The sequence below is a fragment of the Erithacus rubecula genome, assembly GCF_903797595.1.
Source record: "Erithacus rubecula genome assembly, contig: SUPER_Z_unloc_6, whole genome shotgun sequence".
In the NCBI taxonomy this organism is placed as follows: domain Eukaryota; kingdom Metazoa; phylum Chordata; class Aves; order Passeriformes; family Muscicapidae; genus Erithacus; species Erithacus rubecula.
This window is the reverse complement of record NW_027635650.1, coordinates 392552-420036: the sequence shown is the minus strand read 5'-3', so window position 1 is coordinate 420036 and position 27485 is coordinate 392552. Positions and strand designations below refer to the sequence as shown.

General features: G+C 42.9%; 1 protein-coding gene across 1 annotated transcript in view; it reads left to right on the top strand.

Annotated features, from left to right (window-relative positions):
- Positions 1-27159, top strand: part of MUSK (muscle associated receptor tyrosine kinase) — a 55125-nt gene extending 27966 nt beyond the window's left edge. Inside the window, exons 7-17 of the mRNA XM_079331664.1 lie at positions 1846-2005; positions 3439-3445; positions 6161-6427; positions 11169-11344; positions 11767-11790; positions 14775-14863; positions 15216-15375; positions 16647-16830; positions 17157-17348; positions 23471-23619; positions 25413-27159. Coding sequence (XP_079187790.1) covers positions 1846-2005; positions 3439-3445; positions 6161-6427; positions 11169-11344; positions 11767-11790; positions 14775-14863; positions 15216-15375; positions 16647-16830; positions 17157-17348; positions 23471-23619; positions 25413-26089 — 2085 coding nt within the window. The 3' untranslated portion in view covers positions 26090-27159. The remainder of the gene's footprint in view (positions 1-1845; positions 2006-3438; positions 3446-6160; positions 6428-11168; positions 11345-11766; positions 11791-14774; positions 14864-15215; positions 15376-16646; positions 16831-17156; positions 17349-23470; positions 23620-25412) is intronic.
- Positions 27160-27485: the final 326 nt, after the last annotated feature.

The window sequence follows — 27485 nt, the reverse complement described above, 5'->3', positions numbered from 1 at the left end:
TTATAATGTAGTTTTCCACGCATCCAGGAAATAATGAGCCAGGTGCGAAGATATGAAGAGGTCTCCAATTTCCTGGTAGCTAAAGTGATATTTTGGAGGCTAAAAAGATGACTCCTGGAAACAAAATCTCAGGAAATGTGCTTGAAAAGGAAAGGGAATCAATTAACACAAGGCAGCATCTTGAAGTTTCCAGTAAAAAACCAAGAGATGGCCAGTGTGGAAGTCCTAGGTCCACAGTCCTGTCTGTGGTTTTCCACTGTACATGCTGAATACTGCTTGTACTACTTGCAGTTACCTGAGCACCCTCTTCCTCCTGCACCCCAAGGAAGAAACAATCCCAGTTTTCTGTGCTCGACAGGCACAGTCCAGTGCTGCTGTATGTAGTACACCTGAGGCCTGAGGAGCCAGCAGGGAGAGAAGTCTGGTTAGCACAAGCTGCTCATGGCAAGCAGCTATCCCACCAAGATGCTGGGAGGCAGGGGTGGCCTGTAGGAAATACCTCCTTCTGAGAAGATCCCCACACCATTTTAGTGATCAGTGGTTTCTGGAGAGAAAAGAATTCTAAAACTAAATTTGAGCAGCTCTGTAACAAAGAGATATCTGTGAAAATATATCCCTCTTGAACTGATTTCTTGCTATGAGGCCAAAAATATCCCTGATCCCTCCATTTGCACAGTGACTGACATTACTTGGTACAGTGCTTACAAACTGTGCTAGTCTGATTATTTAGTGATTTCCCCATGAACATTCTCTCACCACAGCTCCAAGTGAGTGTCTCTGAGTGAGAAAAAACAAATATATTCTTTTCAGCATTTTTTTTTTATACAGAATCCAATCTTCTTACAAGACATGTTATGACACTGATAAGTTCCTTCTTGCTTTTTTGATTATTGCTGTCAATACCTATGGGTATTTAATTTTACTGAAAGGTCTCGTTGAAAGCACATTTTTACCAGCCTCCAGGGAGGTCAACCTGATATCTCTGTCTTAGTTGCACATGTAGGTAGAGAGCTTTGCTGGGATGGATCCAGGGAGACAATCTGCAATATCCTTAGAGTCAGATCACACCTGTGGGATCCACAAGGAACATACCTCACATGAATTACATTTGATGCTTCCTATCAGTATAAGGTTAGAGTAGGCAATAGTCTCCTTCCACTGCCTCTGCAAGACAGAGTGTGTATGTACCACGGTCTCCTACTTTAATGAATGCTATGTTGGCAGGAAAGACTTGATGGTAAATCAAGCCCAACTTGCCAAAATCAGCAGGCTTCAAGCTCATTTAACTGGGAATTACCGATCCGGGAAAAGAGCTGGCTAAAATGATCATATTTGCAGTCTCTTTCATATTTCCAGTTGCAAGATAAGAAAATCTACCATGTATCTGCTGAAGTGTTGGACCAGAGCACTTTCTTCGCTCATGACTGCTTTGAGAGTATGGCAGAGGTCATATTAATCCTGAATCAATGACTTCAAAATTCTTTTCTTTTATTTTCTTTTCTTCCTCTGTATGATGGATGTTCACAAAGTCATCTTGTGCCATTCCTTGCTAAGGCATGAAGAGGCAATCTACTAAAAGAAACCCTGTAGTAATTAGCCAGCTCAATTACATAAATCAAATTGTGATTATGACCCTCTTGAACAGAAATCTAATTGCAAAAGTATTGCTGAAGTGTGATATAGGAGAGATCTCAGCAGCTTTAGCTCTCCGTCACTTTTGTCTCCTTACCACATCTTCCTCTGCTAATTTAAATGCTTGGGACTCTGTCTCTTAGATTTTTCCTTGGTTTGTTTGTTTGTTTGTCTTTGTTGGAAATATTACTGCACTGGCTTTTACTCTTTTAGGTTTCTGCAGAGTCGGTATCAGAAAGTGTCAAGGACAGAGTGGTTGATTCCAGATTGCAGGTGTACGTCACCCGGCCTGGCCTGTTCACTTGTCTTGCCACAAACAAGCACAGCAAAACCTTTGGAGCTGCAAAAGCAGCAGCAACCATCAGCATTTCAGGTATGCAGGGAAAGAAGAGGCCGTTGGTTTTTTTAGCCTTTCCTGCTGGGTAAGAGGAAAGGGATGTGGAGTACTCTGAGGAAGAGAGGAAGCCTTGGAGAGATGATAGTGTCCACAGGCCTAAATTTCAGTACAAGTACATCCTCCACCAGGCTATTTCCTCATATACTCTTACACTTGGGAGACGGGCATAGCTGTCATTTCCTGAATGTTTGATGCTGTCTTGTACTTTGTGTCCCAGAAGCACACTTGGTAAGTTCATCCATGTGGAGGAAGTTGTGGTCGTGACCCAGCACTGGTATCATCTAACAGCAAAGTGAAAATAGCTTCAAGCAGTTCAGCTTCACAAGGAGTTGGCATCCAGAAAGCAGGATGGTTGTACCCTGCCTTGCCTGGAGTTGTCTCTTCTCTCAGAGACATCTCTCAAATGTGAAAATGAACCTCCAAAGAGCCTCTATCAGAGTTACCTAACAGCATAGAAAAAGGTGGCAGCTTGGGACTCTTTTGAAAGTCAGGGCGATTTAGTCAGAGGAAAGAGGAATCACACAGGACAGGGGATAGTAGCCCTGGTCCTGCTTTTAACCAGGCAGGTACTTGTTCATCTCTCTGTGCCTTACCTTCTGCTTTCTTGAGAAAATATTAATGCCCTTTAAAGAAAGGGCATTGAAAGGAATAACAGGAAACTGCCCCACAAGGTACTCAGCCCTTGGTGCTGTGTTTTCCATCCCCACTTCTTTTAGCCCAGGCAAATCTGTCTCCAACAGCAGCGGAGCAGACAGATACTTTGAGCTGCTGGAAGTCGTTCTCCCCCCAGCTGCGTGTGCTCAGCAGGAGGAGAACACTGCCCTAGACCTGAACAGGAGTTTGCCTTGGCCTTGCCCCAGCTCACCAGGCTCCCAGGACAGAGATGCCCTGGCTCTTGGCTGATGGCCAGTGCCTCCTCCCTATGCTGGCACTGCCCAACTCCCTGTGGAACTGCAAGCTGGGGCTACTGATGTGTGCCAATGCCACATCTCCAGTACTAGCTTCTCCTACTTGTTACAGCTGCTGCCTCAAGTAATGGATATCTATGTGGCTTAAACAGAGAATGCTACTTGCTGGTTACATAGGAACCAAAGGATCAGCATAAAAGGCATAAAAAGCAGTCCACTTCCGCTGGCACTACCATCAACAATCCACTTCTTCCTCTTCATTCTTTCTCACTTTACTGTGTTCAGTGTTGGCCTACTTTTCTTCCCCACCAGAAGATACAAAAAAAGGAACAGAATTTAGGTGCAGTTTTTTCATACAGCTTACAGTTGTCAGACACATTTCCTAGCACGAAAATCTTGACTTATGCATCTCAGAGGGAACAATGAAGTGTCACTGATGTCTTTTCCATTTCTTCTTTCTCCTGGTTCATCACAATTCCTGGATCTGGTGCCACTTGGCAGAATGGAGGTAAGAATGACTTTCTGTGGTTTTGTGGAGGCTCTTTCTGGGCTACGGAGAAGAAGAATGATGAACCAAGGGGGTTTGGTTAATTTGGTTTAAATGAAGGAGTAGGGTTTCTGCATGCCAGCTGTGCAGATGAGGTTCACCCAAAGGGATCACAGAGCTCCTTTAGAGAGGCATAATTGGAGACTAAGCTGGGATAACGATAGCTTCGAGTCAAACCAGCAGTCAGGGTGTGTGAAAAACAGTTGTGGGGAGAATATTCTGAAGGAAATTCTATTGGCTTACAGTTCCACAGTTTCCCTTGACCTTGTAAATTTTCATGGCAAAGTTCAGCTACAAGTTTGACTCCTCCCTATTCATGGTTAATAAACATAATTTGGTTTAGTGCTCACCAGATTAGAGCAAGAGAAGGTTATATTTGTTCCAAGCAGAGTTATGGATGAGTAAAGCCTCATACATATCATGAGAAATTAACTTCTGCTAAGTAATTTTTAAGACTGACCAATTTAGCTGGCTTTTTCTCTTCAGAATCCTTCCATATTTCTACATGCTGCACTGGCTGATCAGTCTGGAAAGAAAACGAGAATATTAGCCTGGGAGATTGGCTGGGAGCTTCTGGCCTTTAACAGAAAAGAGCAGAGCCTTGGAAAGTCTGAGCAGATGGCTTTGCCACTCTACTGACACAGACTCCCTGGAAAGGCTATTGCCTCCATCACAGGATCTTGCAAAATTGATTCAGGAAGTTTGTAAGTGTTTAAGTGACCACCCAATGATGATGGCAGGCTTGGGGACAGAGATCAAGTGCTCAGCCCATCTGTCCTATAGTTGTTCTCAGCATGTGCTGCCTGACATTCCCTCTCTGTGACAAACCATTGTGAGAAACATGTTTTTGCTACTTCTCTATTGCAACTTGGTCTCTATCTCCTTACATATTTCAGAAAAGCAAGGAAATTTAATGTTAGCACTGTTAGCTCTTCTCGGTCTGCATCTGCTGCACCCCGAAGCCAGCAGCACAGCTGCCCCATACACATGTGTCCCTGCTTTTGCCCCTGGGGCACAGGAAGGATGCAACTTTCAGATTAAGCACAATGGGAACCATCAGGAAAATGTAAATATGGTGACCCCTGCCATGCCAAGAACAGTTCTATCAGAGTGCTAGAATCAGTGCATTGCTTTGGGGATACCTGCTGTGTGCAGATGTCATGGGCTGTGAGACCAGTGCAGCATGCTGAGGGACTCCTGTGTCACATGAAGGTGTGTCCATGAAACCTGGGATGATGCAATGTAAAATCATCACTGCCTTTTTGGTAAACCTCAAGGGATTGGTGCCTTCCAGTATTATTTTATCCGATGTGATGCAGAAAAAGAAATTAAAGAAAAAATTCACATGAACCCCAAAACAGAGCAGCTAAAACAGGGTCAGGGAGTGTCATCTATAGAGAACATCATCTGAAGGACATAAATGTGAGCATCCTGTGTAATCCCTTCTCCATGTATGTCCAGATTTCTGAAGAAAAAATAGCAAGGAACCCCAGAGTTAACAATGGGTGATTATTTGGACAGGGCAAAGAAATAAAAGGCAAAGATACAAATAGCTCTGTTGACTGCTCCAAATGGTTGGCATGTTGTGAATTGAACTCTCTGACCCCAGTTACACTGACCGAATGAGCAGTGGGGACAGCTGCACCCAGCCCTCCTCCCTACCCTGATTTTGCCATCCCCCACACACAGGGAGTCTCTTTTCCCAGCTTTGCCTCCCATGCCAAGGACACTGCACCCCACGGGCTGCCTAGGCAGAGGGCACCTCCTCACCCACAGACCTTGCTGCTGTTGGGTGACTGTGGGAGCTCCTGGAAGCATGGCTGACCTGTGCATTGCCCTTACCCTTCTGCTGCCTTTTGATGGCCACAGGGAAGAAGAGAGGAAGGGAAGTGAGGAGAGATCTCCTTCTAGATGCAAATAGCATGGGAAAGATAAATAAATGGCTCTCAAAGAAGTTGACCCTACTGTGATTTTTATTGCTCCTGCATAGCTTTGTCTCCATGCTATGCAGCAGGACTTTGCAAAATGGGAGATGTGGTGAAGAGAGAAGATGTGCCTTGCAGAGAAACACCAGTAATCAAAACAGAGACTTGTGCCTTCCTTGTCTCTGAGACCCCAGCTAAAAGTGTGGAAGAGAGGCAGGGTCAGGAGTGCGACAGGAGCTGAGGAGGGGCAGGCAGGAAGTTGGTCTGATCTTGCAAAAAATTCCAGTACATGATGAACTTACCTGGCTCCTGCTCATCAAGTCTATCTTAAATTAAACTCTTGTTAGATAGCAGAGTGAAAAATCCTGAGTAATCACGGGACTGCAACAAGCAGCATGACTGATCCCTACTGCAAGGAAGTAGGAAAGTAAAATATTTTCCCATTAGAGGCTAGGGTCAGGGTGAGGGGCCATGCTAGGTCATGGTTCTATGTGATCGCTCAGTCCTTAGCCCACTTATAATGTTAACAACCCTTGGCCAGAGCCTCATTCTTGGAGCTCACCTGGGTGGCACTACGCAGAAGTTTCATTCTTGGATTACATTAGCTAGTTTTAGTAGTTGTAAATATCTAGCATCTCCTCTGAGCTCTGTAAGCCTTACACATGCCACTTTATTCAGAAATAGGGCCCTCGTGCTCATGCAGCTATTTAGATCTGTGAGCTTACTGTGTGTGTGCTCTTGTCCTTAACAGCAGGATGTACAAGGGTGACACAGGCTACTGCAGCACATACAGAGGTGAGGTGTGTGGTGGTATCTTGGCGAAGAATGCTCTTGTTTTCTTCAACTCCTCGTATACCGACCCAGAGGAGACCCAAGAGCTGCTTGTGCACACTGCCTGGACTGAACTGAAAATGGTGAGTTCATTCTGCCAACCGGCTGCTGAGTCTCTGCTGTGTAACTACATCTTCCAGGAGTGCAATCCCTCGGGAGCTGGGCCAGCTCCAAAACCAGTGTGCAGGTAAATGAAGAAAAACCTGTTCATATTTCACTTTCATTACATGGGGATATGTATGCAGCAGGGGAGTGGTGAGGGACTGTCCAGGCTTGCAGTAGCAAGTGAAACTGAGTGAAGTTGGGCCTTCTAGGTGTGCACAGGTTTTCCCTTTCCTCTCTCCTCTGTACACACAAACTGATTCAGTTCTCACTGTGCTCATTGCTAGTGTATGGTCTGAATTTGAAGTCCTGACCTTTACATTATATCAGGTGTTCGGAGGACAGTGCTGAGAAGAAGTATCCATTTGAATTACAGAAGTAGATTCAGTAATTAACATATTGTTCTCTGTTAAGTCCTACTAGGCCAGTATGTATATTCTTTATTACTAAAAAGAGTAATTGCTTCTTTGGAAACTTGACTAAATGTGGCTCCAGAAGACGCAACAAATCCGGCCTAGGCAAAAAACCAATCATTTGGCACTTCCTGCTATGATCAAAAATGTGACAATGATGAGACCAGAGACATTGCCTGTGTGATTGTACCTGATGAATCGAAACTCCAATGTGGTTATTGTATCCTTCTATATGCAGAGAAATTGGGCTGACAGGGATCCTGAGGAGTCCAAAGCATCTCTTACTGTAGCTAATCTACTGTTGACAGGTATTTGTAAACACATCCCAGTGACAGACACTTCTCCCTCCCTATGCAACCTCCTGAGCAGTCCTTCCCTCGCTGTTCCTTGTCCTCCCATCATGGCCGTGGAGGCGAGTTTCTTTCTTTTCTCTTTGCAGTGAAATTTGACGTCTTTCCCAGATTGTCTGACTAGATAAAACAGATTTTTCCAAGCTATGTACATAGCTTTTCCTCTTCTGACCAGTGCAAATTTTCTTACTTTTAGCTATAATGGAATTGTGACTGCTTGGTGTGCTTTGCAGAGGATGGCCTTCCTCACACATACATCAGGGTGAAGCTTTCTTTTTCCTGACATATTCAGCCCCTAAAAACTAGTCATTACTCCTTTCACATTTCAGCAGCTGACATCCCTGACTAAAGTCCACTGCTTTGTTCCTGTCTGCCTTGAAACACATTTTAAAATACTATTCAGATCTGCATTTATTGGAAGAGTTGCCACAACCCTAGTGTTTCAAATCAAATCTTTTCTACAGATATGGCAAGCCCACTGCTTGCTGGACTTGGGCCAGATGTCTAATGGCAACAATTTCTCCAGTTATGTAGGAGTTTTTTAGGATGATTAGCAGCATGTTGTTTTTGAGATTGGGACTTTTTTTTTGTTCCACCTATAATATCTCTAAAACAAAGGCACAGGGGAAAACCACAGTGTGAATATTGACCATACATTGAGTTCTCTGTTTGATACCTATGCTGCTTAATATTCTACCATCAACACAGGGTAGCATATATCAAAGGTTATGTGCAGATATCCAGGGATAATCATGCAACTAAGTACTACAATTTGCTTTTTCCTGACAGGCTCCTCCCTGCCACCTCAATATTCCTCTCTTTGTCATTGTGCTCTTAAACACATGAACTCGCTGCCTTTTTTCAAGATCTGTGTCAGTATTTATATCTCAGCCACACATGCACAGCACATTAGTCAGCTAAGGGTTTTGCACATTGCTCTGGAAGTTATTTCAGTTAGATCTTGGCCTTGCTTCATTTACCCCTGCCCATGAGTGGCCCTGCAGGACCAGAACTCTCAGTGATTTGACTGAAGACCTCCTACTTCTGGGGCACTTCTAAAGTCAGTCAACATAAATATGCACTTGATCTTGATGCAGCTGAGCTAACAGTTACAACATTTGCAAATATGTATAAATGTTAATGGGCTTGCCTGGAACCATTTTTCTTCAAATCCATGAGTCAATGTTGGTTTTTATTAATTATCCCTCCCCTCTCCCCATCTGATTTTAATGCAGCTTTGTTCATAAGAAAAGTCCTGGAATAACATCCTTCCCAATTCCTCAGAGAACATCAGCTGGACAGCAGTTCTTCCAGAGTCCAATACTCCTTTTGATAACTCAGACATCTAATATATCCTTCTTAATGGCTGAGAGAGGTCTGGGGGCTCTTGAACACATCTCACATGGTCTTGGTTACTTTCCAACTCTCTTAACTACTTTTTACTGACAACTTTATAGCTTTCTGCAGAAGCTGGCTAGACTACACAAGTTTTCAGGTGAAATACTTCATGAGTAAGAATTTAACTCTCTCAGATGTTGGAGAGTTCTCCCAGTTTTTGAGGGACATACTGCCCTCAATGTATGTCCATGTATTTTTATGTTATTATTTATTTTCTGCACCAATTTTTTTCTGCCCATGTTGGTTTTTAATATGCATTTGGTTTGGAAGCTAGCTAGCAAGAATAACAACTGACAGGCTGAGTAAACATTTTATGAAAGTAATCAGGGGGTAAAATGAAATGAAATTAAACAGAAGAAAGCATGAGAAGAAAACATGGGAAAAGTTCACTTAATATAAATTTAGATGCAAATTGATTAAAATGAGAGTTCTTAAGGGAAAGTGATGTCTTGTCTCATAATTCTTGATTAAGTCTGCCTCTTGTTGCTGGCTGCTATTGCAATAGCAGAAGTACCCACTGTTTCTGTTTCAATCACTGCTGATAGGAAGTGATCAGGCCGTGGGGAACAGTCTTGTTTTGGGGAAAGTCTCTCTTTGTTTGGATCTATATGTCCCCACTTCCTCTTACACAGTCTCTTGTGTTTCTCTAGAAACACTAGTAGCACACTTGCTCTCTTCTGCCATTACTGTTCTTTGTCCACCTGTCATTTAAATGACATAACATTTCTAATAATAACCTGAAGTAATCTTTGCATGTGACCTCAGCAAACTCTCCCTGCTCAGCACAGGTGCTACACCAACACCATGAACCCAGCTAGAGGTGACTGATCATCCCTCTCTCTGGCTGCTTTACCATTCTTCCAGGGCGCAGATAACCTTCCTCTAACCCTGGAGCAGACAGCATTGCAGAAGAATGGTCTTTTGCATTTTGGAATTGAACATTGAATAAAGGGTTTATTTAAGGATGCCCAGAATCCAGGAATGAACAAAGCTAATTCAATCCAGATCTCCCAAGCCAATGCTTCAAATGCAAAACTTTTTCTCATTTCTTTATCAAAGTATTTCTTTACTTCACAAGGTCATTCCTCTTTCACATGTTGTTTAACGTAAAAAAGATAAATTTGCCATCTGGCTGCATTCTGGCTTCCATGGAAGGGGGGAAGGAATAAACCAGGACTGGCTAAAACCAAGCACAGAGCAGCTGGCATTGATGACTTCAGTGTGCTGGGTTAAAAGACATCCATTACTGTCAGAGAAAAGCTGTTGCTCTGGGAGAATTCCCAATAACCTCCATCCTTCATGTGTTTTAGAGTGTTTGCAGTGTTGTTAGCCACTGCTGAAACTCATGATCATCTGCTTTTGACAAAACCATTGTGTAATTAAAAATATTGCTTCAACCCACCAGGTGGTAAATTTTGTTAAATTCAGACCCCAGAAGTATCTTTCTCTTTCTCCATCATTGTGTGATGGTTGGAAAGGTTGCAGATATGAGAAAGACTTCAGTTGAGCTGTGCAAAAGAAATCTTTGCACATGATCCTAATGCTGATTTTGCAACCCAGGCTCTAAAGAATGACTACATGAATAAGCAAATCCCTGATAAATTGGCCAATACAACAAATCCACAAAATCCCCAGTATGGTGTGTTTTCTTGTTTTATTTAATTTTTTTTTTCCAGTGCAGGTATTTCTGCCTTGCCCTTCTTCACTAAAAAGTTTCTCATATAAGGCCCATTTAAACATCCAAAGCATCCATTTTTTTGTCAGAGAATGTTTCACATTGTTCTGGAGTTAATACATTAGATGGGAGACAGGTCACTTTTTTTACCAGGCAACCTAAAGCTTTTACTGCAGGCATCTACATTGGAAAAAATGGCTTTAAAGTTGCCTGTAGAGAAAATAAAAAATTACTATTTTTTTTTCAGTAAGATTAAAAGTATATGCAAAATGTTTAATGTAAGACAATCAAGAATTGAAGTTCAACTCTTGCTTTTAGTAGAGGACAATGTACAATTTATAGAAGCCAAGTGACATTTTTAGAATAGAAATTTTAGAACAAAAAAATTTCCAACTCTAGAAATGAGAGGGAGACCGTTTATAAGAGCATGTAGTGACAGACAAGGGGGAATGTCTTAAACTGAAAGAGGGTTAGTTTAGATTGCATATTAGGAAGAAATCCTTTGCTGTGAGGGTGGTGGGACACTGGCACAAGTTGCCCATAGACGTTGTGAATGCCCCATCTCTGGAGGTGTACAAGGCCAGGTTGGATAGGGCTTTGACAAACCTGGTCAAGTGGAAGGTGCCCCAGTCCACCACAGGGTGTTGGAACTGGACGATCTTTGAGGTCTCTTCCAACACAAACCATTCTATGTCAAAAAGTCTGTAGAAAAATATAGGAATGAACTCCTCATAGCTTGATATGTATTGTGTTTTGAGCATAACCTTGCTTCTTTAATAATGTAGGTTTGTGTGTTTCTTAAAAAGTAAGTTGTTGCATTTCATACAGTTTCTTTTATGGTTTACAAGCCAGATAGACGGCTTTAAAAAGTGTCCCCCTGTTAATAGATTTCTGTCGGCCTGCATAACCCCTGCACATCACTGCTAAGTGCATCCATTCTTTTCAAGACATTGACAGCTGTATTTCACTGTTTTTTGCAAAACAATGTAGAGAGAATTGCCTTGCTGTAAAGGATCTCTACTGCTTTAAGGAGTGGCTCTCAATGGAGGAGAACTCTCAGAAGGGGATTTACAAGCCAGGGCTGATGCTGCTTGCTCTTCCTGAATGCAACAGGTTGCCCAGCCTGCACCAGAATCCCAGCTCCTGCACTCACATCCCTTTTTTTGGTAAGGTGGCACATGCTGCTGAGTGTCCAAAGAGCTGTGTTCTTGGTAAGGGAGAGGGGAAAGGCACGATCCATAGTTTACAACTAAAGTGGAAGCCGATGGTGGGTACTGTCCTGTCAGAACCTGTACATGGAATTGTGACAGCTGCTTTGGCTGTTTGCCTCTCTCATGCAACTGGGTTGTGAGAAAAATCCCACAAGTAAATAAAGCCTGGATCTTTATTAAGATCATAGCAATCATAACAATCTCATAAACCAGTCTTAATAGTAGCAAAGTTGCAACTCAGGTGCCTTTGCAAAGAAACAAGCTGTTTAAGCACTGCTGGGGAGGGAACTTTTTCCTGTAATATGCTTGTAAGTGATCATCCAGTGATATTGCATCCTGAATGATCCCTCTTTGCATCTTGTCTTGTCTTTTTACAGATTTTAAGAAGGAGAACATAACCAGTAAGTAGACTGCTCCAGACTCTATGTTGTTAGAGATGGACATGGTATTCTTCATTGAAACTGCCATTAGCACAGTATTTTTCTGTTTTCTGCTGGTACTGGCTGGCTGAATTTATTACTGAGGGATGTCTGGGTTTCCATATCCAAGGCATGGGGGAACACATTTTCAGCTCTTTGGAAGCTGGGGAGACCGTAGTCTGGTAACCTTGTATGAGAGAGGCATGGTGGTTTTAGATGGTGCCCTTCCCTCCAGCTGTTTCCTTTTCTTTCTACCCATTGCTTCTCGTTCCCCTCTTCCCATACTTGTATTTCTGATTCTGAGGTTGTCCCAGCCTTATATGTTAATGACATGGTTACCTGTGTCAGGCTGGTTTTGCAAGACCCTAAGCTCCCAGCACTCTCCTCACCTCTGAAGTCTGTTTCATGCATGAGCCTCCCATGACCAGTGGTGAGATCCAGACATCCCCTGCAGTGCTGCTTTGACTTCTGTCAGGCTCCCCACCCTGCTGTTGGTTGTGGCTGAAACATGCACACTCATGTGCCATTGCTCTTTCAAGCTCAGCCAATGAACTTACCTCATTGGAAAAAGAGGAAGAATCTCTCTCCTGCCAGGCATCCAAGAAGGTGAGGTCTGCAGATTTGGCAGTGGCAGGCACCTAGGCAGCTTCTATACGGAGAGACAGGGAAAGTAAAGAGAAAGAAAATCAGGAATTTTGGGGACCTAGGGGCCTGGTGATGCATCTATGGAGACAAGGGCTTCAGCACCTCTGGGCCAGTGCTTACAGCCTGCAAGCACAGCCATCCCTGCCTTGGTGGAGGGAACACAAGAGAGGGGTGTCAGCTTGTGAGTGGAGCATTTATAGGATGGCTTCAGGCTCCCCACAAATGTTTCAGGACATATCCTCCTGTGTTTGCATGATCTTCTTTGTTCATCTTCCACAGCGTTTTCATAGAGTGGCATTGCCCAGAAGTGCAATATTAAGATCATTAATCAGGAAGATATAACAGTAACATTTAGCAATATTGGTCCCCTTTTTTTGCTTTAGATCCACTGTTATGTGCACAAGGGTTTGTTGAGTATGAGCTGAAATGTTTTCTAGCTTGCTATCAAATTATTCATTAATGCCCAGATGGACCAGCTATATTACTCCCTCTGCCCTCATTGTAGCAAGACAATATGTGAAAACATCTACATTCCCAGAGTATGAAGGATTCAGAGGTTCTTTCTTAGTGTTTCTCTTGCCCCTAAAGCTCTCCACATTCATCTTTTAAGGTGTTCCACTGACATTTATTTCAGATCTGTGCAGAAATAATTTTTATGTTTATTACTAGCTGTGTCATGAGGCATGTTTCAGGCACAGCTTTTCTTGCCTTTGAATGTGAAACAAACGAAATTCTGGGTTCAGGTACACAAGTATATTTCAGGACAGCTTAACAAGATTTTTGCACCTCTGCAGAGCAACAGGTGCTGGTCATTTGGAGGTTGCTATCTTATTGCAGATGTGAGTTATAAATGGCATCTATGTATTCGTGAAAGAAATCCACATTAGAGTATTTTATTTTCGTTTGTGATGGGTTTAAATATTCCTATAAAGTCCACAATCATTCCTCTGCTGAAGTATTTGGATGCCTCAGGGCTACAGGAACTCAATCATTTGTTTAAGCTCACTCTCCTGGAGTTAACATTTTAAAGGCAGTGTGTCTACCTGTGTGTATATAGTGTGTGCTATCTGGGGAAACTTCAGAGAGTTGAATCTATCACAATGCATAACTGCAATCCTGAGTGTAGTGTGTGATGCAAGAAGAAAACTGTGCATAGTCATGATGGTGTGTTGACTATGGTCCTTGTACATGAAAAAGAGTACAATCCACAAAGACACATAGCTTTGTGTCAAATCTAGGTCAACCCTTATGCAAAACTTTCAGGAAGATTAAATACATTAGCTTTAAAAGTCAATATTTTAGAACATATCACATTTCTTCTTGTTCTTTTTTCCTGAGCTGTGAGTTTATGAACATAATAGAAAACAAAATTATGACAAAAGAATTTTCTGGTTTGTTAATTTTTCTACCAAGGCTAATAATACAGTAGACCCCAATATATGCCATCTACCACAATGTTAGCCTTGGCTCAGCTGAGTTTAGAGATTAGCTACTATGTATAGAAATGTGTAAGGCTGCATCTCCTGTGCTATCTTTCTGCTTCCTAGATTATACCAGCATTAAAATCTCCTATTAGGACAGATGTATGTGAGGACACATATTCTATGAGGACATTAATGCACATTCCTGCAATAAAATCTCGATATTTTTCTGCCTAATTTTTCTGCATCTGGAACAAGCATCTGTGTATGCTAGTGACTACACTATCTTCATTATAAAGAACATTGTTTTATACTGGTACCATTCCTTAGATTATAGTTCAGATCACACTTCAGGGTATGATTTCCATGCATGCTGGAAACCATAGGCTGTTTCCAAATAATCTAAGGGGATAAGCACTGTACAGAAGCAGGAGGGCAACTTTCTGAATCCCAGCTCCCTGCTACCAACCTGAGGAATGTGAGTGTCTTCCTATTGGTGCTTCAGTAAGAATGCAGATTGTGAATCATGGAACCTGTGCTATGATTTGCTTTCTCCCTTTGTTTAGCTTGGGTGCATACAGTGTGGCTCTGCCCTACACTTTCTGCATGATGTACTGTGTTGCAGCTAAAGTACCACAGGGACATGGCCTGTTTTCTCCATCTGAGAGCTTCAGGGCCCTCTTTGAAATGTCATCAGATTTCCTTCTATTGAGTGCAAAATCCATTAGAATGTAAACAGGAGGCCAAGTAATACTCTTCCTATATTGTCTAGTCCTTCTGTGTGCTTCATATCTGATGCTGTCAGATGGTCACACGTAATGATATGAACTTTATTCCTGTGAGTCTCTGCTGCAGGACATGATCTGAAATGCCTTGACCCCATGTTTTTTTCTCTCCCAGGGTCTTGCTACAGTGGCAATGGCCAGTTCTACCAGGGCACTGCCAATGTCACAGCGTCTGGAATTCCCTGCCAGAAGTGGAGTGAGCAGGTGCGTGTCAGTGTGAGTCCACCAAATGGAGAGCTGTGCTCATGGTTTGCTTTTCCAAGGAGTTTCTCACAGTCAGGCAGCCCAATCTCAGTAAAAGAGATGAGCGGGAACCAAGCTGCCTTCATTCCTGATCTCACTGGTGTTTTACAATCTCGTATTTCAGTCTGCAACTTCCCCGTACTGTGTCAACATGTGTTCTCTGTCAGTTCAGGTGACTGAAAGGTTATTTCAAGAAAGGCTCTGTCTTGCTTCACTCCTTTGGTTTTTTTTTTTTTTTTCCATTTTGTTTTAATAATAATAATAACAGGGAAAATCATGCTGAAGCACTAATACAATTTGCTTCCTCCCCAAGGCTCCCCATTTGCACAGGAGGACTCCTCAGGTTTTCCCTGAGCTGTTTGACGCTGAGAATTACTGCCGCAATCCAGGAGGTGAGAACGAGCGTCCCTGGTGCTACACAAAGGATCCAGCTGTGACCTGGGAATACTGCAGCGTGTCTCTCTGTGGAGATGGTAGGCAACTGCACTTTACAGTTTCTGCCACTGGGTTTGTTTTGCGGCCATGCAAGGTGTTTGCATCCTGAGCACACCAATCTGTTCTGTATTCTGGATTCAGCTAATTCTGGGTCTTCTCACAGATCCACTCAGCATCTTTAACCAGAAGGTTTAATGTGCCACATGAAAAGGGGAAAGTGAAGACAGGCAAATCAAGAACCTTGCCCTAGCTCATATAAATGCCAAAGATAAAGTGAAATGTTCTGTGGTATTCTGAAAAATTAATTTGTCACACCGTTTAGAAGGCAGGATTGTTTTCCAAAGTTGTTTAGTTTAGGGTGATTTTTTTCAATAATAAACTCCCCCAATTTTAACCAAAAATAAGCCTGAAAAGAAGGAAACATCTTTGTTCTTTGATGTAGAAGCTAAGTCTTCCTTAGCTATTCTTGTTCCTCTTCCTTCCCTATCTCTTGTTCAAAGAACAGACTAATTTTTGAAAAATATTTTATCCAAGATTCTCTGCTTCTGGATTTCAGTTCTGGGAAATAAGACTGCATTTGGAAACTTCCTTCATGGGGAACAGGAGTTCTATGGACTGAAGGCAACACAAGTAATTTGCAGTTTAGCTGGCAATTAAGAAGAAGAAGAGTTTAAATTTCTTTCTGTTCTCAATCATTGCATTCAGAGAGTAGCATTTTCTAGAATGCCTCTACCTATTCCACAGATAGTTATATGACTTTTTTTTCCCCTAATAGTACAACCAAGTGTGCTTTAAACTAGTTTTTTGTATTTGCCCCACAAACACACTGAGATTGCAATGCAAATTGTTGGGGGCAAGAGGATATTTTGGGAAAGTATCATTCTGTACTTACTTGGTCTTAGACTCCTCCTTGCCGATTCGTTTTGGGACACATGATACATTGCGGTTTACATTGTACACCATTGGTCTTTCCCACTCCAGGCATTACTATATTTGAATACTGTTGAGACTATCAGATGTGACCTCCCATTTGTAACTCCTGCAAATATTCTATATCAAAACTGTGTTCCCAGATTAATGGGAACTATGTATCAGACTTACCAGATGTTGGATTTTCACATGTGGCAAGCACAAATGGGTTTTGCTTGCTGCAAACCAAACTTCCCTAGTACGGTCCTCTCATGTGTTCATATGGTTGTACCTGTAATGTCAATAATTCCCAGGATGACAGGTTAGCTCTGTAAATTCCTCTTAGAGAAAGCTCTATAAACAGCAGAGGCATAACCCTCTGGTTTTATTTGCATTACAGCATTGTTATCACTGGGAACAAGAAATGAAGAGACTCTAAATCTTCCCCCTCCTCCTCCATTTTCCCCTACATACTCCATGACTGTTATCATCTCAATCATCTCCAGCTTTGCTCTGGTTGTCATCTTTGGCATTATCACTCTGGTTTGCTGCCGTCGTCAAAAACAGTGGAAAAACAAGAAAAGGTAAAGCTTGGAACTTAATTCAGTGCAAGAAATGCTGCTTTGAAAAAAGGACTTTCTTGTTTGTGGGGGCGAAGAACTGTGCACACCTGGTAGGGGACAGCAGCCTCCCTTTGCCCAATGTAAGTTCTGTTGAACTCCTGTGCCTGAGCAGAAGGTGACCTGGTGACTAGGGATATGGCATGACACCTGCTGCAAGGTGTCTTCAGTACCCCTGCAGCACCTTCCTTTTCCATTCTGAAAGAAATAAGCTCAGGAGGAGCTGTAGCTAGTTTTCCCCCGGTTGAAGGCTGAGCACACACTGACCAAAAATTGCTCTGCTGTTTCAGAGAGTCAGAGACCCCAACTCTTACCACTCTGCCCTCTGAACTGCTCCTGGACCGACTGCACCCCAACCCAATGTACCAGCGCATGCCTCTTCTCCTCAATCCAAAATTGCTTAGCCTGGAGTATCCCAGGAACAATATTGAATACGTGAGAGATATTGGGGAGGGAGCATTTGGGAGAGTCTTCCAAGCCAGGTAAGCAGCCTCTTTGTGAGTCTTAACTGAAGGTACTTGTGAAAAGCTGGCACTGGAAATCATCCATCCATCAATGCATGCATGCATCCATCCATCCATCCATCCATCCATCCATCCATCCATCCATCCATCCATCCATCCACTCAAATGCATGTGTACCAAGTGGAACACAACACTCAGATTTGAATAATTGTTTTTATGGCAGTTTTCCACTGCTATCTGTCAATATTTGTTAAACTTTTGCCACAAATCATTCTTTTCTACTCTCTAGTAGGTGTAATGCCTTGCCCACACATTAAAGTCTGGTGTAAAAGTTCAGCTAAATTTTGCTGAGAGTGCTGCCTATGACATGACCTATTGTGAAGTTCTTGCATTTCCCAGTATTTATGAATTGTTGGTGTGTGGTGATCTCCATTGTAACACCAATACTGATCTGTGTATTACCACAGAAGACATTGTGTCATGCCACAGTTCAGTCCCAAATGAATTTTGGTTTGATTCAGTGGAAAAACCAAACCAAAAGTCCCCTAGAAACCTTCCCCACATAGGCCAATGGGGCACTGCGGGGAGGGCAGTGCTTGTGCATCTTTGATGTCTCAACCTTAATGGGAAATGCACACCCAAGATTTGTAGATGCTCATGGGTGAAAGGAGCAGCAAAAGTCAGAGTATCTGCAAAAGTGTACAAATCTTTATTAGTAAATTACACACCTGCCATGAAAATAGCTATTTTATAGTCCTGACTTCCTATATAATCACAGGACAGTGGGCTTTGAATAGCGGGGTAGTGTGAAAAGGAAGACAGAAAGATGGATTAAAAACGGAAGGAGAGAAAGAAAGGAAGAAAGATCAGTGAGAGATCAGTGGTCCTGCCTCCACCATCAATTCAGCTGACAGGAAGTTTGGGGTCCTGGCGCACACATGTGCCCAGGCTTTGTGGGGCTACCTTTTTATTGTAAAATTTCTGTGCTGTGGAGCTAACTTTCTTACTTTCTATACAAGTGAGTTATCGTAGGGAGCCCCTTCTCCCTGACCTTTCTGGAAATTGTTTGGGGGTTTTGGGGCTCTTGGGTGCTCTTGATCCTCCCTTGAAGTCCATTCCTGCCTGTTTCTTGGCCTCATTCCTGCACCTCTGATGTACGGTGTTGTGCTTATCTCCAGGAGACAGAACAAGGACACTTGTCTCAGAAAAATGCTGCCCTACCTCTCCATGGCCTCTTTCTCCAGCCATAACAATTTTTGGTTGGCTCCATGGGTATCTGGATATCAGTGTTTGAGTAATACACATAAATTTCCTTATCTCTAGACTTCTACAGTGTCCCATTTAGTTAGTTTGTCACCTTTTATTTTTGGAATTTTCAGCTATCATTGCCTGTTTTAAGATAGTAGATGACAGCCCATTTCTGATAATATCATGGCAGGTGAGATTGTGCACTTTTACAAATGTGAAAAATATTTAACTGACAACCCCCAAAATGAGGAGGATGGAAGGTGTCCAGTTTTTCTAGACAGAATCCATAATTTGTGCAAGACAATCATTGGGCATAATGGTTTCCTCCTAAAGTCCCATCTCCAAATTCCTAGAAGAAAGTGTACAGTCTGCATAGTTCTTTGCTTAGTCAGTGCAGTTATCTTTGTCTTTTGCAGTTAACAAGTATGGAATATGGCTGATTTTGTACCTGTATCTGGAGTAGTGTATGATGACCTCACAAAAACCCAGGGAAGGATCAGAGTCCTACCCTGGGCCAAGATCTGCTTGGTGAAATGTTTCTGTTGTCATAGCAAAGGACTATCCTTACAAAAAGTAGCCATAATGAATTATTTGTAATGTTTCTAGTTAAGCTGTTGATGTACCTGCTAGAAAATAAGTTACTTTCAGGTTAAATGAGTTACAGATGGGAAACAGTTTCAATAGCTGTGACAGATTTTTTTTTTTTTCCTAATGAAGAGATAAATTATTTCTAATGGAAGAAAAGCAGGTAGACTTTTCTTTATTACAGACTGAACTAAAAATAACAAAATTCAAAGGGTGTGCAGTGGGATCATCACAGATGCTTAGCCTGTGACGAATTGTTAGCCTGCTTGGCCAAATGCATCTGGGCTTGAAACAAGAATAAGCTATTGAGCCTGCACAGCAGCTGTGCTTGTGGCACTGCACACCAGGGGTGCAGGGCAGCTCTTGTCCCAGCCTCAGCACAGTGCTCAGGGTGCCCTGAGGTGCATCACCTTCCTGATCATCTGCAGGAGTCTCCACCTGTGTGTGAGCAGGGTAGGCATTCTTCTTTCCAAGTGCTGCTTTGGCCCTGCTCTGGGAGCTGTAGTACAATTTGAGTGCTGAGTTCAAAATTACTTTCACAGATATCAAGCAAGACTTAAGAGGCATTCAAATGTCACTAAAGTGCTAGTTAAGCAAGTGCCAAAGTGGTGTAAAAACCTTTTATATGGATTTTATCCACTTCAGCACTGCAATTTCTTTCAATTAAGACTTTTTGTCTTAATTGTCAGTGGAAACTGAGAGAAAAAGACCTGGGATAAAAAAAAGCATCACATCTTATTTAGCATTTGCAAAGTGAGGAGTGCCACGTCCTGAGAGATGCTTGTTCTCTGTGCCTCAAGGAAGGAGCCACAGAAATATTGCTTCTGAGGACCATCCTTTTTTTACCATCTCTATCAAAAGTGCCTTCAAGGCTTTATAATTCCTTATAATAAGCTATGGACATTTCTATGCACTACTGGCAGAATGCTGATCCACTAGTACAAGCTGTGTGTCCATCCAGGCCACTGAAACTATCAAAACTCAAATTATTGCCTTCCCATCTCAGAGGATAAAATGTACTTTCCAGCATGTGTTAAACGGACATCTTGAGCTAAGTTTAGCAATCCTCTTACTTCTCCTGCTCTCATGTTTCTCGCTCTTCTGTAAACACAGCTCTGCACTCAGTGCCAGCTATGCCTTTGCCAGTTGGCCTCTGCGAGCTCTGATTCAGTGTTTACTCACTCCTGGGTCAAGCAACATGTTAGGACAGGAAGTGTCTAGCTATCCTTTACTAGCTTCTCCTGAAAGGCTGCTGTCTTCACCAGGAACAGCTTCACACTTGGGAGGATAAGGAAGTAACCACGCTTAAAGCAAAATTCAGGACCTGGCTCAGGTCTGTTCCAGCTGGATCCCTGTGGCTGATTCTCCTCCTGGGAGGACCATGCTGGCCCCACAAGTCACCAGAGCACTGGTGCAGTTCAGTGCAGACCAACATGCAAGTTTTCTCCCAGAGCTGGATCTGTGTGGTCCAGGCTAAGCCTGAAGCTCTGGATTGCCTAAAGGCCTGGATGTGGAGTCTTTGCTAGTAGGCTTGTAGATCTACAGTACAAATGCACAACTTTTTGTCCCTCCTTAGGGACAGGGCTGTTCCTAAGGTAAGAGTTTCTTGACAGAAGTTGCCTCATGTTCTATCCATCTGCAAAGGGTATTTCTTTGACCTGCTGTCTCATATATAGCTGAAAAATACTGTGGGTGTTCATTAAAACCTTTCCTTCCCCAATCTTCCCTTTCTCCTCAAAAAGTGGCCCCTGCTGATTCAGAACAGTCTCCTGCTCACATATTAACTTACCCAAAGGATAAGGCAAAGACAAATTTCCACCAGACTCAATAGATGTTAATTTCATTTTTTTTATGATCTGAGAGAAGCTACCCAACTGTTATGGTGAGCAAGATGGGGACAGGACATGGTCTCAGATACAGGTTCAGACTGCTCATCATTTTTTACATAGTTACTGCTTTGGAAAGAAAACTTGACTGGGAACTCAAGTCAGACATTCTCTAGATAGGCTCAGGGTGAAATTCCTAACTGCACTGCTGGTTAGTTCTTTGAACAGCATTTACTTAAATGCCAGTTGGTACCTCTGGTGCACAAATCCATTGGTGGTGAAGCAGGCAAAGGGCTGTTGCTGTTACCCTGTGCACAAACTGTGCAATTTTCTCCTCAGCTTTTGATTAATTGCAAGAGAGATTACCTAAGGTAATCTATTTTAATGCTTCTCAGTTCTAGAAGACAATTAACTTATTTTTTGAAAAACAGTGCCCTTTCTGAACCTCCACCCGAATTCTCCAGGTTCAGAGGTGGCGGTTTCTCACTGCTACCCTGCAGATGTGCCCCTATCATTTATGCAGAGACTGTCTTTAGGGCATGAAAGGGGTCAACTTTGATAGCTGTCTGCCAAGACAATCTCTGCCTCTGTGCTAGATCACTGTGAGTTTTCCAGGTCTGCTAAGAGCTGCACTGAATAATCACCATGAGCTACCAAAGGTAAAATTTCTGGCTTTTGCCTGAAGACCAGTTAAAAGACTTTGTGCAGCTTAACCTCACTCGGTTACATTTAGGTTAGTTTACATTACAGGATTCAGTGAAACTGGTGACTGAGTGTACATCAGCTGGGGTGAGCTTCTGTCTCCAAAGCAGGCAGGACTGAGCTCTGCCTACCCTGTTTGGCACTGTGAGGTCTGCTAGTCAGGGATGGGTGGTAATCCATGAGACTATTTGGAAGACATAAAGGCCTCCTATTTCTACTTTTAAATTCTCTATTACTTTGTTCAGGCTGCTACTGCTGGCTCTAATGCTGAGAATTGACAGCAGGTGGTAGGTGCTCATACTCCTCCCCTCCTACTAGGTTGGAAGTTGCTGCCAGCACAGGGGAAAAGAAGGAAGACATTGTGCTGTAATGGAGGCAGTAGCAGACAAGTGTGGGGGCTGATCCTCTGCTCTGGCATGCCAGAGCTCCTTGCCTGAGTGCCTCAGCTGTGATCTAGCCACCTGTGATTCCTTTCTTGATGGACACCCTGCCATCCAGTGACACTTGACATTTACAGCATCCAAGTGCAACTGTTCCAACTGCCATATGCCTGAAGTCAAAGACAAGGAAGCTGGAAGTTTGCTTTGGGAATTGAAGTCTTCTCTAGGTGCTACTGAGCAATAAAATAACCTGGCATTTGAGCAATGGGATGGGAGTCAGGCTGGTGTAGTCAACATGATACATAAATGGGCACCACCCTCCGTGGGCTCTGGCTACCTACCTGTATGGAATGTGTTTTACCTGCAAGGCTCCACGGAAGAATTCACCCAGGAAACAAAATGTATGTCTGAGGTTCAGTGCATGTTTGAAGAGTAGAAAGTTGCTCTTCTCCAACAACAGCTACCCCTAAATCTTTGGCAAGCCCATCTAATTAAAGGTGCATGGACCTGTGGATAAGAAAACAAGTTTGTTTCTCCATGTCAGGATTCTGTTTCCTAAGGATTTGTGTCTATAAGCTTTAGTTGAAGATTTTCCAGCGTTAAAATGTGCGTATTTACACATTAACTTGTTCTTCAGACAAAGCACTGGTTTGCTTTGTCCCTTCTGTCCTGTTGTATTTCCACAAACCTTGTCGGAATATTAATTGTTTTCTGGACCTCAGCTACACCAAATTAAATCCAGATGAAATTAGATAACGGTTTTATAACATGTTGAATTAAAGGTGCATACAAGTGCCACATGCACTTTCACAGAGAACAGTAACAAAAGGCTATTTTCCTTGCAAAACCAAGGGAATACACTTACTGTGATTGTTAGTTTAACAGAAGCCAGTTATAGCAAGGTCACCACTGTGCCTGGTATGTGAAAGGAGGCTATTTCATTCATTTCACAGAAAATAGGGTTTCATTTTAACTCAACCATTACACCCCAAAATTAAATTGTTTGGACTGAAGAGCCCAGTCTGTCCTCCATTAAGTTTATGATGTGATCTCCAGCCAGGGGATGTCTCCAGGGAAAGACTTCTTCTTACCAACCTGTTACTTATTTATGTCTTTACCAGACATGGTAATGAGTCTGTAAGCAGCAGTCATAAAAAAAAAAAAAGCTATATTGCGTTTAGTCTTGTCTGAAACAAATTAAACATCTCTGAAATACGCAATGCATATTGCAGACCCAAGAGATGAAACTGGGTTTTAAGGTTCCTTCTGTTCATTCTGGGGACTTCCACCTTTTAAAATTGTTTTTTGGTCAGCCTCTCCCTTTGTACCAGAAACAGAACCTATATTTAGTGTGCCTGTACTCATTGCTGGTGGTTTCCTGTCTTCCCTCTCCTTGCAGGGCCCCAGGGCTGCTGCCATATGAACCTTTCACCATGGTAGCAGTGAAAATGCTGAAGGAGGAAGCAACTGCAGACATGCAGGCCAACTTCCAGAGGGAAGCAGCTCTCATGGCAGAGTTTGACAACCCAAACATCGTCAAACTTTTAGGTATCTCAGTAAGGCATCCTGTTGCCTCAACAGGATGGTGCACCACATCAAAACCTCCCCATGCTGCACTATGTGTACTGCTGGCCATCTTGCTACCTAGCTCTGTTTCCAGTCTAATAACATTGACACAGATGTCTTACAGGGAAGACGTGTACTTCCTGGAACTGTGATTTATTTTGTGGATACTGAAAAGAAACAGCACAATTCTTGTTAGTTTTATAGGTCCCACTTACTTCTGTGATGTCTGAAGTCTTAATAGCATTTTTAAAAATCCAAAATCAAATGAACTAAAATAGCCAGCCACAAAAACAGTCTCTTCCTTTATTTCTATTCTCATCTGAAAGAACATCCTTCTTTGTTGGATTCTTTTTAAAAAGTCTTGACTCTGCAGCTTGGCTGTTAAGACATTTTCTAAGAAAGCTGCTGACAAATATTATTTTAGAGAACTCTCATTTTTACCTGAAATAAATGCTGCTGGCCACCTTTATCTGGCGATCCTGCTCTAAGTTGCTGTATGCAGATCTGATTCTAATCAAGAGGGGCATCTGAGTTCTTAATTTATTTCAGTAGAAAGCTCCACAACATTTTGAAATGGATAAACAACAGTTTTGGGAAAGATGGGTTGACACTGTACTTTGGCTACAGAAAAGAAAAGTGGGAAATACACCAAGATCAACTAAACTTTTTGATTATTGTTAACACATTTTAGGCCAGAGAAGGTACAGGCATAAACTAGTATCTCATCATAGGGATGTGGAGAAACAGCTCCATTGTTGAAGACAGTTTAGATGATAAATCTATCACACACTTGTCATGCTTGTCAGATCCTGATGTCATCAGATTGGGAAGAGCCAATTGTTTTTCCTCAAAGATTCCTTCAAATCTTAGGTCATCAATCACAATTCCAGATTTCACAATAAGTTGCATCACCAATTGCTAAATGATAGCTCTAAGAAAGCAAAACACATACATTTTAAATGTTGGCCTTTGTTGGTTAGCAGGTTTATGACAGGAGCACAAATATTACCATATCAATGTATGATCTGTAAGACTCATGAAAGTGTGGTTAATGCTGGCTCACCAATAAAGCTGATGAAGAGCCAAGCATGTGCCCTTTCAGTGGGACTGCATTCTGCATATAACAGATATGATAAATGTCTCCTTTCTGCTCTTTTTGATTTGTCTTCCCTTTTTGAATATCTGTTGTGCCAAAAGTAATTCCTCAACCAACATTTTTGCATGAGTTGTACAAAAAAAAAGAAAAATCCATAAGGGCTGGAGTTTCCTTGCAATTGCTTCAAATTCCTTGCCCTCTGTGAATGCTTTTGAAGTCTTCCTGCATATGTGTCATCACAATAATCACAGAAAATAAAATAATTTAAAATAACATGATCAGAACTCTAACAGTTACTTCTTGAAACTCCTTGCAGTTGCATCTGGGAAGAGGCAATACTTTTGTTCATACTAACTTCAGCAGTGCTAGGCTTTTAATCAAACATTACTCCAAAAGTCTGTGTTTTACCTGTGATGTCAAGATAAACTGTGCATTCAGGCATATGCATGACTTGTTAGCATTACCCACAGAGCTCAGCATTATATCCCTGATGAAGGAGCTACAAAAGAGGCAGCATGCATGATGGATGCATACAAAGTGGATGGTATTTGCATGGTCACCTCTCTCTCTGCTTTGTTGAAAGCGCCCCTTTTGCATAAGTGTTTTCGGACTTTCTGGGTATTGCACGGCCCAGGTCTCTTTGCCACCTGAATGAGCTGTGTGCTCTGTGCTCCCCCAGGCGTGTGTGCGGTTGGGAAGCCCATGTGCCTGCTGTTCGAGTACATGGCCTACGGGGATCTGAACGAGTTCCTGCGGGACCGCTCTCCCCGCAACCTCTGCAGCCTGGCGCAGGGCAGCCTGGACACGAGGCCTCGCCTCCCGAACCCGCTGGCGCTGTGCTGCACCAGCCAGCTCTGCATCGCCAAGCAGGTGGCTGCCGGCATGGCCTACCTCTCCGAGCGCAAGTTTGTCCACCGGGATTTGGCCACCAGGAACTGCCTGGTGGGGGAGAACATGGTGGTCAAAATTGCTGATTTTGGTCTCTCGAGGAACATGTATTCGGCCGACTATTACAAGGCAAATGAGAACGATGCCATCCCCATCCGCTGGATGCCTCCTGAGTCCATTTTCTACAACCGCTACACCACCGAGTCTGATGTGTGGGCCTACGGAGTGGTGCTGTGGGAGATCTTCTCCTACGGCATGCAGCCCTACTACGGGATGGCTCATGAGGAGGTCATCTACTACGTGAGGGATGGGAACGTCCTCTCCTGCCCAGACAACTGCCCCCTGGAGCTCTACAACCTGATGCGCCTCTGCTGGAGCAAGCTGCCTGCTGACCGGCCAGGCTTTGCCAGCATCCACCGCATCCTGGAGCGCATGTACGACAGGGCCGTGGCCAACATGTCTGTCTGATGGATGCATTTCCTTCCTTGTCTCCTGTGCCCGCCTGTCCAGACTGACTTGGATTAGCCCATGGACTCCTGACTGAGGGTGGCTTCACACAATATCCCACTCGGAGAGGAGAAGCAGCTTGTTCCGAGCAAGAAATACCGACTGTATTGTCTGATGGTTTCCTTGAGTGGGACTGTGCCTACCAAACAACAGGGCTGATCGTTAGCCATTGAGACAGGACTCCTCAGGTTGTTGAGAGTGCTGGTCATGCTAACTCACCACTTATATTTAGCATTTCCAGGAACACAGTTACTCAGGGAAGGCAAACCAACCTTTCTTCCTAACCATTCTTTCTTCCCTTCCTAACAGATCCCATGCCTTTCTGCATTTACACTCTTGTCTTTTACCTCTGTTTCCCCTTTCTCTTAGGTTTTCCAGTATTATTTAAAAAAAAAAAAAAAAAGATTGCAGAGTTCGATCTTCTTTTGGGGATACTGTTAATTATTTTATTTTTGCATACTGTTTACTATTTTGTTTTTTCATACTCAGTCCTTTTTGCAGAAAAAGGATGTTTCTGAAGCCATAGGCCACTTTTGTCTTCCTTTCAACTTCCACTCTCTCTCATTACAATAACACTGGCAGAGTCAAAACAGGAGCCAGCTGGACCACGGGCAGCCACCCGCATCTTATGCTACAGAAACAACAAGCTCCTGTCAAGCATGACACTTTCTATTTTCCAATGTGGGAAATTAGAGTCATGTTCACTTGATGTTTGTTAAAGTCCCATCTAAAAACTTCCCTTAGGCATTGCAGCACATATCTCCTGCCTTCCCCTGAAGCAACAAAGCAATTTGGTACTAAAGGAGAAATTAATCCCAAAGGCCTGATGCTGCACCTTTTAGGTATCCAAGGTGTATTTATTTGCTACTATGTGGTCCTCACCATGCCAAAAGTAGGAAAAAATACATCCTCTTTTTGCAGAAGTGTGTCAGGTTGTATTGTTTATTTCCTTTTCCTTTACAATCTTTGCCTTCTGTTCCTGGTTTTCCTCTCCTGACAGACTCTCAGAAGTCCCACTACAATATTTACTGGCTACCAGAGAAGTAAGCAAGGTGGATGTCTGCCACCAGTGTCCTTCAGAGACAATCTGTCAGTTAGGAGAAGGTGGAGAAAGTGGGTGCAGATAAGAAGAATTGCAAGCTGACCATCTGCAGGGCAAAGATGAGACTGCCTCCATAACTCTTAGCCTGCAGCCCATCTCCAAATACCAAATGTTTCTTTGCTAAAAGTTCTCCAAATTGTAATGGATACTTCAAGAGCAGAGAAAATTTTATTCCTTTGATGGCAAGTGTAGCCTTTTAGCTCCTTGTGAAGTGATGAGCAGTTGTCCCAGAGCCTCATTGCTGTACAAAATAAA